The 13,048-nt window shown below is 32.3% G+C and overlaps 1 protein-coding gene across 14 annotated transcripts in view; it reads left to right on the top strand.

The window, feature by feature from the left end:
* LOC111050395 (potassium voltage-gated channel protein Shal) overlaps window positions 1-13,048 on the top strand; it is a 517,077-nt gene that overhangs the window by 399,664 nt on the left and 104,365 nt on the right. The window contains exon 5 of one of the 14 annotated variants that reach the window (XM_039441497.1): window positions 1,237-9,918. The exons of the other annotated variants lie outside the window; for them this stretch is intronic. Within the exon in view, the coding sequence (XP_039297431.1) occupies window positions 1,237-1,299 (63 nt within the window). The 3' untranslated portion in view covers window positions 1,300-9,918. Of the gene's footprint in view, window positions 1-1,236; window positions 9,919-13,048 lie in introns of those variants that run through there. 14 annotated transcript variants of the gene reach the window in all.

The following is a 13,048-nucleotide window of genomic DNA, read 5'->3' as shown; positions in this document are numbered from 1 at the left end:
TCTTACTTGTATAAAGTATCAGCTTGATTCTAACTCCATTATTGAGTATTAAAATATTCAAGCAACCATTTCCAACCATGATCAATACAACCAATTATTTGTTGCATGCTCATTTTGACGAGTATTCAATACCGAAAACCTTTTCCCTGAATTCACCTGAATCGGCTTGATTTCAACAGTTTATCGAATATTGGATTCTAATTGAAGTTCTCCGGGTACTTATAGGATGCATATTTAAAATTTACACATTAACTCAATATCTCTCCATGGGAAATTACACTTTCAAAACATGATGAAGAGTAAACAATGGATCAGGAACAGGAAGGCTGTAATAGAGTGAGATTGGAAGCGTGGATTCCTTTTTATGTATGAGCTTAATATGTTATCAAAAAATTTATTTTTTCTAGTATGAGCGACATATCTTGAACTGTTCCTCCACTATTATCTATGCGGGTGATTACCAATTCATACTCTAGACTGGATTGTGAAATCTACCAATGTTACTTATTCAATCGAATCAGTTGCTCAGATATTGTATTCCTTAAAACCTGTTTGATATGAGTGTTCATTTTAAAATGCGATAAGGAACACAAACATGGTGGAGAGACAACAAACTAACAATCTACAACAAATAATTCAGTGTCTAACAAAATCAACCCCAAAAAGTGAAGATAATTTCAACAATCCATAAACTATTACCACGATAGAAGGTCCACGTTGGAAGAACCACGGGAAATTATGCACCGGGTCAGTGCTATAGAATGGCAATAGAATTGATCATTGGAATAAGATAAAATACAATTGTTCAAACACGGAAATCCAAATGAAAGCGATTAAATACTGTGGGGCTCTCTGTTCATAGCAAATATTGTCGATAAGAAAAAATTATTGAATTTGATGAATGTACAGAAGTGCAAATCCCGGCCCAGAAAAATACTATTGTAGGCCACATTGAACTTCCTTCAGTTATATTCTCTATTGCAAATATTTGCTATGTCTAGAAGTATTAAGCGGATTCCGTGACACTTATTTGGATTTTTTCTTGATTGATTATTGTAATCCATTAATTTATTCTGACTATTTACAATTTGGAAGCAGTTCTTAGTTCTTGGAAAAAATGGAAATGATTTTGAAGTTAGGTTTTTGTGGAATCATCATTAGCCACTGCTGCTTTGCTATTTCGCACATAGAGCGACTGCTCCAGTAACCAGTAAGGTGTTTGTTATCCTTTTTCAGACGGTGCCAGTATTCCAGCGTGAGACAATTCAACAAGAAGAACTTGACGAGGCTTCCTTTTAACCCAACCCTTCCCGATCTCATGAGTTTGGGCAATAATTAAAATGAATAGCAATCGACAATAACACATCCCAAGTCACAACAATGTGTTTCAACTTATCCGCGAGTCGGCGCTAACGGAAAGAAAATCTCTTGAAAAACACAATATAATTTCAAATCCAATAAAACACAATCACAAACACGGCATCTATTATCGGTAGCTCGACAACTAGATTAGTTTAGGCTTTTGATCTGTGCGTTTCGTTATTTTAATTACCGAAAAACTAATTTGTGCTACAACTATTACAACATCCGACTCTGTTAAATCGCGAATAGATGAAAATTTGTCAAATCTATTACAAATAATTATAACCTGTTGACATATGACCAGAGAGTATGGAATGTTATTCTATTACAGTCCATACTCTCTGTACGTGACTTGATTGTCATTATTTGTTGTTCGTTTCAAGTCTTACCTTCGCATAATTATTATGACTATTACTCCAGGAATAGTCAATACTTAGTTACATTTTCAAGTCAATAATTAACAAAGGTCAATGAGAAAGCAGGAAGCAGGCCTTCTAGTCCAAATGTTGTCGTTCTAGACTCCATGAGATTCAACAGTATAGCCTACCTACCATTATTTATAGTAATCCATCCGTCTATTTAGTCTAATTCACCGCAAATATAGGCGTATGTATACGAGGAATATATTTTATATGGTAGTTTGATTCAAAGCTCATAGTTAAAACACGAGTCTATCATGATTAATACGAAGCAAGCGTGAATAAATCAAGTTTCAGTCATTTTACAAATACACAATAAGTGTCTCTTTGTCTTGAATGAACTGGAATAAGCTCTCCCGCACCTGGTATTTACGGTGAACACAACTTAAAGTCAACCTATAAAGAGAAAAATATTAATAAACCTTTTTTTTGCAAATATTATTCCATACCTTGAACCTGTCACAAAATCGATCTGAAGGCCTAAACCCAGCAACCACTTAATGCATTGACTTTTATCATACATTATTTATAGTTTGCTACATTACGACTTTGTATTACGTGGAAGCACCGCAATCTGAACATGAAATATTCGACCATAGACGAAAGATGATTATCGATACAGTTTTACATAGGTACTATGAACTTCAAGAATAGCAGAGGCCTACTAGAAAGGGTTGACGAAAAGTTTGTAAACAGCTCAATATTTCCTTTACAGGTGAAATATGACGATAGGTCTGATTGGGGATCCTATTAAAAGAAAAAACACACTTTTCGTTACATCAAAATTTTGTTCCGTCATCTTGGAATTGCCATTTTGGATCCAAATTATTTTTTTTCAAACGGGAAGGGTGTCATCTGATACATGATTTCGATACAGATTTTCAAAAGAAAATGAATGACTGAGACCGCACATCGATATCTCAAATCGTTTAAAAGTTATCCACATTCTACAATAAATCATACAGAAATGGAATAGATGATTAGGTTGAAAATCTGACTGATTAAACTTTTCTGTTCAAAGTTCTAAATATGTGAGTAGGAGTTAATATAAGTGATAGCCTACTAACACTCAAAAAAGTGATATTTGATAGATTTTTTCTAGATTTTCTATGTATAGAAATTCAGTTGGATTAAAGATGGCGGACCAACATTTTTATTTGACAAACAAGTAGAGTCTTTCATTCAAATAGAATCCCCAATCAGATCAATCGTCAAATTTCCCTTGTGAAAGAAATATTCAGCTATTTCCAAACTTTTCACCATCTCCGTATAAGTGTCAATCGTTTTCTTATTCAATATAATATCAAGTTTAATGGTAATTAATAAACGGTTAACCATCACTCATGACCATTTAATCCAAATTCCTGGTCAATTACGTACGGTACATTATTATTAGCTGTACAGAAGATGAAATGTTCGTTGTATACAAAGTAATAATTAATATAATGTCCACTTTCATTACTAAATTATCTAATTACAGCACGGCCTAATCAGTTCGAAATAAAGTCTTAGTTTCCTCCATCCAAGAGGAATATTAATTAGCCAATATATTATCAATTATCATTGAGCCTATCGATTTGAACAATTGATCAATCATCGAAAAGAATATGAAAAATATAAAATTGTATAATATAGTTATAAGTTCTACTATCAGGGAAAGTGTTCAATCAGTTAAAATAAATTCACTAAATGAATAGAGTAAGTAAATTCAAATATCTAGTTATTGTAGTCGCAATTATAATTCATAAAATAGATTAGCTTATTAGAATTATTAAATAATTGTGAACACCAATACTCTCATGTTCGGTTGCACCAATCAACATCAATCTTAACTCTGAATCAGCACTCAACAGCTGATTCAAAATAGTTGAACCCGGTTGGTGTACCCAGCATAAGACTCTTAGATAAGTGGATAGGTTAATTCCAACCCAAGAACAGATACATTCACCGCCTCTCATGCCATCTAAACAATTCTAATATTTGTGAATTCATTTCTCACACTACATGAAGTGAATGTTGTCTTGCGTTCTTTCATGTCTCTAGCAAACTGTTTTTCCATTGTTGGTTATTACAATAGTGCGTGTATCAACCTCTCAGTGCAACGATTACAGTAATTCAATGAAAGCTTACTCATTATTTGAAGAACCAACATTCTATTTCCGGAACACAGTCCCAAACTCCACTGGTGGAAGCCTGAAGTAAATATTATATATTGATCGTCGGAAGAGCGAAGAGCGATTAGGCCAACTCTTTGATTTAAGAATGCTTAGTGCAGGTCTTCGCTTCCATGTCAACGGTAGGCCTATAAAAGAACGAAACCACTACTAGAGCTTAATACAGTTATGATAAATCGCGTTAATAACCAATGGATCAAAGACTTGCTATTGAACTACAGAATATTTATTGATGCGAAACATAACTTACTACTTTAATAATCTGCTCAGACATATTTCGTTTTATTACTAGATTAGCCTACTCAAGGAATCTGCACATTCCGACTCAATACCAACACAGCATCAAGTTAGTATGATAGCAAAAAAGTCTTACGAACATGTATCAATTCCACACATATTCTTTAAATCAAGTTTTCTTTGCTTTATATGGAAGAGTCTCTCAAAGTGCAACTGCATAATCTTTCCCTGACTTTGGGAACCATCTTCATTACATGAAGTTCTTATTGTATGGATTTTTGAAGTTGATCTATATCAGCTTATTCAAGAGTAGGCTTCCAAAAAATAGCTTAATCTGAATATTTGATTTTTGAGACAAAAAATAAACATCCTATACCTCCCTCGTCACCATATCCTCATCCTCTGAAATAGTAAAACATTAATTTTATTTGATGAAACCTCTAGGAACAGCTTGACTGGGAATTAGACTAACTAGCCTTCTGTTGAAGCCTCCTCAAAGACAAGTTTCTTATGGAATGCATATAGCTTCGTTAATATTCTATTGATCTATTTTCCCATTAGTTTCTCCACAAATTAGCACAAAAGTGCAATAAAATATACAAACAATTATGCATGTATTATCAAGACTTAGATGAAAATGATAGGCTATGAAAAGAACGGTTGAAACGATCATTTCAATCATTATTCTCTTGTTTGTAGAATGGAATCCTCTCTCTTGAATATCTGTTTACTAAGATATGAATTGAAGATCCCATCTGTTTATTGTAGAGTAAGAAATTGTACAGAATTAATGCAGGATTTGATAGGAAAATTTAATAGAGTACTGAGTAGATCAATCAATTCAATGGTTTATCACATAGATTAATATATAGGCCTACGTCACTGAAACAAGCATCATGTAGATATGCATTCTTGAATTCGGTTGTTTAAATGATGATGCACATTTTTTGGCAAATGAACTTGAACTCTCAAATATCTAATGATTCTTTGAAATTCGTCTTCGAAGGTACAGTTTGAAGGTGTAAGTAGCAGTACCTACTACATTTTTTGTTATTATCACTCAATTATTATTTATTCCGAGTATACAAAACTCATTCATCATACAGCTATGAACTGTATTAAATTTAAAAGATGATATTTGGGTCTGAATTATTTTCAAGAATTAGATTTAGTATACATCTACATATGTATGCATCTTTATATGAATATATAAGTATATTTATATACTTATACATATTATGAATTATTTATATAAATTACATTTATGGTATCCAATAGTCTTACTTTTGTTTGAGATATAACTGGAATATTCATCAGCATGACTTTGAAATTTGAATAGAGCAGGCACCGTTATGTAAATGTCTGTAAGATCGTCATATTTCTCAATATGTGTTGCTTTTTTATGTTGCTCCATTTCTTTCCATGCATTTCTTTCCCCTCAATGTACTATAATATTATGTTCTAAAAAACTCTCAATTTAGTGATAAGAAGATTCTATTCGAGATAATTATTCACAATGGGCAATAATCGAATAATCACATTTTTAAATATTGATGTGGAGTTCTTGACTCATGGGTGTTCAGTTGAGAAAAAAATAGTTCAGCTGGTTGCTTGACTGCAACATATTTTTCCATCTCTATAAAATAACAGTGACAATTTAACCACATTACATTAATTTTCTTGAGTAAGAAGGAGCTGCGAAAATCTGGTCTGATTCAAAAGATCTGCAAGAAACTAGAAACTCTGGACATGCTCTTCATTTGCTTTCGATTCCCAGAAGGGACGCACAAAAAAATGTTTTATTTCATAGATATGATAATCATTTCCTCTCTACAATCATGATTGAAAGAAATAATTGAACTCTTACCGTCAGTGCTTGTAAAGGTATATAGAACTTGATCAATCTAGAGTCCATGTATCAATATCCATTGCACATATACGTTACATTATACATTCAAAACTCAGTAGAATTTATACACATTACAAAATTCCAGAGCGCTCAAAAATAATCTTATTCCACTCATGAGATATTTGGAAATTCTCAATTGATTGGCATAGCGAGTTGCGTAATAAACAATAACGTCCACAAATGGAATATTATCCAGCAGTAAGGATGAGACACTTTATTTCAAAGTTTTCTTTATAACCTCCGACAGTTTATACTCCTTGACATGACAAAGCTTACACCGTGAATTCAGTCAAAAAGTTCATGGAATATAAATATATGATCTGAAATGAATCGATGAGATGAATGAATACGTTTGAAGAGATAGTAGAAGAAGATCCTACAAATCGCCATCATAGCATATATAACTTGCAGATTAACCCGAGCTCAATAGGTCAACACGATATTCTAGCTGCCAAAACAAACAAAAAACGCTATTCCCTAGAGGAGTCAAATGCAATTTCATTTTCAAGTAGGTATCCCCTAAATCGTTTTTCGTTTCAAGAGTGTTTTTGGAGCTCCTGATTGCCAATGTAGCTGGCCTGAAATGGTCACCCGTCCAACGGGACAGCAAAGCACTCATTGTTACTTCATCGAATAGCATTGATTTTATACCATGCTCACCTTGGTAGTCAAGATTGGCCTAAAGATTGTACAAAAAATATTATATTTTTGGAATTGTTTTAGCTTTTATATTTAATATTTCTCGATTTCCATTTCACATATTTTTATTTGTAAAATGTATTTTTGTTATAATGCTCCAGCAGTTTCGCCTTGGATATAAATATGGAAATTATGATATGCATAACACGATTCATATTCTTGAGCTTGTAAAATATGTCGTCAAAAGGAAGTTGAGTCATCCAGTTCAAGTAATTACGTACAAAAGTTTTATTGAAATATGTATGATTTTAAACTACAATAATAAATTAATTCCAATCTTAAAACAAAATAGACATCAACGCCCAATGTATAAGTACTTCATTAGCTTTTTTCAGGGAGTGAATTCACACGCGTTGAACAGCGGTTATCACTCCAGTCAAAATCAATCCTTGATAAATTTTGGTAGGCTACAGGTAAATGGTTTTAAAGGTGATGGTTAATATATGATTCAAGTGATACTCTCAAATGTTGAAAATAATGAGCTTCTCTCATTATCTGTTGTAACGTTATGTGGTACGGTATATTAGCAGAACTTGTATAGCACATAAATTCAGTGGAATACTTTTGTGGAATCAAAACTCATTTTTTTTATACAAATTCAAGATGAAGTAGAAGAAACTGAGAAATAGTCTATTTTGATCAATATGAAATGGCAATAATAATGGAAACTGATGGAATAAAAGAATTTGAGGAAATTGAAATTTCAAATCTCATGATATCATAGGATAAGTCAGTACAAAGAAGTACTGAATGACAGGATAACAATGGAAACTTGACTAACGTGAGTACCTTTTATTGCTAGGAAGGTAATAGGGCATTTTAATTAATGAAACAATATAAAATCTTTATTGTTTATTGACCTATTATTATATAATTATGTACTTGATGAAATGTAATGTTGTGAAAATTGATATTTAAAACTTAAATATTATTGTTTATTAATATTTAAACTTTATATTGTTTTATTAATTTAAAAAGTAGCCCATGTGAATGAAGTGTTTTCATTGTACTTAATTTTGCCACCTCCGGGGTTGTACAACCTAAAATGCCCCTCACTGATTTAGCAGACTGCTATATTTTATTACCCTCTATAGTTCATTTTCTATTATTTGAAATTGTTATTGTTGGTTGAAGCCCACTCAAGCAAAATAAATAATATCAAATATTAAACAATGACCATCACAATGCAACCAGTAAAGAAGAAATTACATCAATGAATTATGAGTACCATTAAATTTTAGCTCCACCTTAACGTTATGTCGTTTTCAATGAGAAGCCAATATGCATACAAGCTCAAATTGTGTTTCCATAAATATTTTTAAAAAAATCATGTTAAGCTCAAATATAATATTATTCCAGAACTAAATTATAATATTAATAGACGCAGCTCTTAAACATTATTAGTAAGAGAGATTCAAACAATACACGCACATTGTGACAGAAGTATTCTATCTAGTAAGTAACACGAAATATAATGAGTACCAAGGTCAATATCAATGTGGAAACATTAATATTTCAATATTTTCGAGCAGCTAAACTGAGGCGTGAGGCCTATACTCAGAGAGTATAAAGGTACGTTCTATACTCTCTGCCTACTAGACTTCAGTTCCTTGTCAAATATGTTTTCTGTGACCCTATTTTTAGCCTACACATGCAATTTCCATATTTCATATTTAAGTATAGTATAATCAGTAAGTTCTAATTATTATTATTTAAGAATGAATAAATCATAATATTATGATAGTAATAAATTATATGGAATATACAATTCAAAATCCATTCCAACTGTTTATGTAGTTACGGTATTCAGTCTATTGAGCTAAGACAATTTTTTTTCAAATGCATTTAGTACAACTATTAAATAATCAATATTAAGACAAGGTAGCATAATTTATTCTATAATCGTATGGTGTCACTCGAGTTATATCGATAATAGATCTTTAATATAGCAATAGCATTTGAGCCGGCCTAGCTGCGTTGCAATTTCAATCTACTATCGTAATGTCGTATCGAGCAAAGGAGATGCCTGGTCGTGAATTCGAATCTAACGGATCTCTTGTTGTTTGATATTGTCACCCATACACATAAAAAGCTTATGAGAGCAAAATCCAGAAAAACATTGATTCACATGACTAGATGTAAACAAACCCGCCATCTTTAAAGCTGGTGAATTGTTGCAAATCTTATTGATTCAATTATAGCAATGTGTATGGAAAACTACCAAGTTTTCTAATGGAATTATGGGACTCTCTGTTAGTACTAATTTTAATAAGCTCCTAATTTTCAATATACTCTCTTATATCGTGCTGTTTTGATTCACTGGGAAAATGTTTAAGGGATAATAAAAAAAGTGGAGAATGGTAAATTGTTGAATGATTATAGATTTTTTCGTAATAAGGTTGATATAGTGAATCAAGATGTTTTACAACCTGTACAACTATTCTCTGGCATATTTTAGTTTACAAGCAGTGTAATAGGTACCGTACCTACAAAGTAGGTAAGGTATAAACATACACAGTTCTTTTCGAACTATTTGATATTCCTCGATTTTATAACACGAAAATATTATTGAATGAATCTCCCACTCCTGTAACAACATAAAATAACAATTGAATTGCCATAAAGGGCAGTTGTCATATAGAGTGGGTGAAAAGTCCAAAAACGGCTTAATATCTTATACACAAAGGTAATTTGACGATGGATATGATTGGTGATCCTACTTGAATTTAAAATACTACTTTACCATGACTTAAAAAATCTGGTCTGCCATCTTTGATCCGCCAACTTCATTTTTTTTTTTAATATGAAGGTGGCCATGCGATAAATGATTTCGATATGGAATTTCAAGACAGAATGAATGGCAAAGAAGACCGCACATTGATATCTCAAGCCTTTAGGGAGATATTCACATTATCAATCAATACCATGCAAATCATAAATATGGAATACATAAGTAGTATTGATTAATAATGAGAATATTTTCTAAACGATTTGATATATCGATGTGCGGTTTTCGCCATTAATTTTCTCTTGAAATTCCGTATTGAAATCATGTATCAACCTTCCTATTTAAAAAAAAGTTGCATTCAAAATGGCGGATCCAAGATGGCGGAACCAATTTTCAAAGTCATGGTATAGTATATTTCGCACCTAGAGCAGAAAATGAGATTTTTCCAGCTGGAAATCGGTTTTCAAGTCCGAGGCCGTAGGCCGAGGACTTGAAAAGATTGAGAGCTGGAAAAACATTTTTGCCCGTGGTGCGAACGATATTTTTCGCCACACTACAGGTATTGCTGATAAAATAAATAAAGAATACTCGTTAAGCTATCGTACCTACCTCTTGATTTTAGTGGTAGAAGATTTGCAGTCAGGATTTCAGATTCTTTTAAAATTTCACTTGAAATACCACAGTCATCTTCAAGTATTTTTGAAAATTCGGAATGCACTAATCAACAATAAATAATTGAATAAAACTGGTTGCAAAGCGAATTAGTTTGATTCGAAACTGGAACTGAAATCATGGCGACTTCAGCTGATGATGAAAGTGGACACTCGCCCGATCTAGCGGATGACTTATTAACTACTTCCATGAGCGGCTGGAAAGAGACAACTTTCTGGCCTAGACCGGAAAAGAAACCCTTTTCTGACGTGGTCTGCAAACAAGGTCTTTCAGATCTACGTAGGGACTGGAAAACAGCTGGTTTTTGTGCAGTGTGGCGAAAAAGTAGTTTTTTAAATTCAAGTAGGATCACCAATCACACCCACCGTCAAATTATCTTTGTGTATAAGATATTAAGCCGTTGTCGGACTTTTCACCCACTCTGTATAACATAAACCATCCAGCCTCTCTAAAAGTTGATACTTCATCCAATTTTTAGAGTTAAAAATATATGATACATGATTTTGTGATAGGCGATATTAGTGAGGCTGATTTTGAATCTTAACAAAAATATTAATCCTTCCTCTTCTCATGGATAAATTATTCGAGAATAGCCGATTACATGATTAATAACCAATATGAATTGTTTTTTGTGACGGATAAATTTACCAACTGAGGATTTTGAGAGCTCCAGTGAATTGGACCGACTTATTATTGAGCAGAAATGTTCAAGGAACAAGGGCTAGGAAGTTCAAGATTGAAAATGGAATTTATTTTAAAATTAAAAATAATTTGATATATATAATAAAAAATAATATATATATATATATATATATATATATATATATATATATATATATATATATATATATATATATATAGTGTGAAAATGATGGAGAGCACCAGTGTTAAGCAACTTCCATTGCATACACTAGGTAGGCCTACACTACTTAGTTACACATCATACACATTTAAAATGGGTATCGTATTACCTTGGGATTGATTCGATATGGAGAACATCATTATTATCAGATTCACAAGCTGGCTTCAAGGATTTATAATGTGATTATACATAATGTTTTGTACAAACGTGTAGCCTATACCTGCACTACAACAGTCTTATAATCTATTATTTATTGGATGTAACGTAACCTCGACATTATTACCTTCAAATTATTTGAATTTATCATATATTATTTAGTAATTATTTGAATTATTTGATCCTTGACTCAGACTCATAGACAATTATTATATTTTACATTTCATCATTTCTGCTATCCAATTATGTGTGAAACAATGGTTACAATTGATTAAGGCTACTTTGAACACTCAATCATTGATTTTAAACATTGATTTTTCAGCCTAAAGCATAGGCTACCCGTTTTGGCAATGTTCAAGTGTCTTGATCGAGCTTGCTGTAACCGGGCATTGTTCAATACGAGAATCATTTATAATAATTAGGAGAGGTATCGAAAGTAGCAAATGAATGATTAATCATTAAAACATTAATTGATTGATTAACACCAAAAACTCCTTCAAACACTTCAAGAGCTATAATTGGAAAATGTAGCGTATCATAAACATTCTAATAAAAATCGAGATTTAATCCTTCTTCTAACGGCAATCAAAACGGCTATTATATTACGGTTTTGCAACTTCAACAACACGACACTCTATATTCTTTACATATTCTATACCTAGCAATCAATATCTGACAATTCATTTTCATTTCCCGTTTTTCCCAAATGAGATCTCACTATGATAAAACAATAAGCTGTCTACATAGATAGTTTTTGCCATTATCATCAGTTTTTGATTTGAAAATTGGCTAGGATCTTCTAAACTACTAAACTGAAATTCAAAAAAACAAAATTCGAAATTCATTAAAAAACAATAGCAGTTATTCAAAAGTTATACTCGCCAAATTTTCATTTTGTAGACAGTGTTTAGTATGTACCATAGATGCAATCAAATCAAATTCAACTAGCTCTAATCTTGCATTGGAACAGTGAACGGTGTGGCTCTCATTGCTGCATTTCTAAGAGAGGAATGATCGAGTACGGTAACTCTTGTTTGTTAGTAGATAAATTGCTGTAGATTTTAGTTGATGTGGTCCACCTGACGAAAATGAGAGAGTGAGAGAGCTGTTCTCTGATTGATTATCCTCGTACCACTCTTCCAATGTCTAGAGAATCGTGCATTGAATGACAATCTCACTCTAATCGATTTTCCAATCATTCTTTCTTGATTTGTGTATAGATAGGCTACTGTAGAAACATTTTATATTACGGTACTTAATATTGAAATCTACAGAACTGTGATGAATTTATTGTTGAATAAAGTATTCAATCTACTCTCCTAATATGTATGCAAGTCCATAAGTCTTTCTATAATAATACATAATTATCAAATAAAATCTAAACGAGATTCGATTAAATTAGAATAGAAATATTTATGCTATTTGTACTATCGAAGGTTAATATACTAATTTCCACGTAGATTTGGGCTACCTACTCACACAGCTCATATTTCGCGACATTTTTTGACGTTTAAAGTGTACGGTACATGTTTGCCCAAACCAATAACCGTTTGGTCTGCATGAGCACAATCCATTTTCACCCCTCACTCCTCTGCCATCCTCCTCTTCCTACTCCTACTCCTCTCACACCAAACAGCCAGATATATATCATCTCCACCGAGTTCTCATCATTATCACCCCATCGGCTAGAAATTTAAAAGAGGTAAACTATAGTTTTTGTTCAAAGAATCAGTAAATGTTTGTTAGTGATCTTCATGAGTCAGTTAGTGTGTGTATGCATGAGAAAAGTTTTTATCGTATTATTTGTTATTGTGGAAATTCGAAGATCAC

This window comes from Nilaparvata lugens, chromosome X, assembly GCF_014356525.2.
Source record: "Nilaparvata lugens isolate BPH chromosome X, ASM1435652v1, whole genome shotgun sequence".
Lineage (NCBI taxonomy): Eukaryota > Metazoa > Arthropoda > Insecta > Hemiptera > Delphacidae > Nilaparvata > Nilaparvata lugens.
The sequence above is the reverse complement of the archived record's forward strand: the minus strand, read 5'-3'. Positions and strand labels throughout refer to the sequence as shown.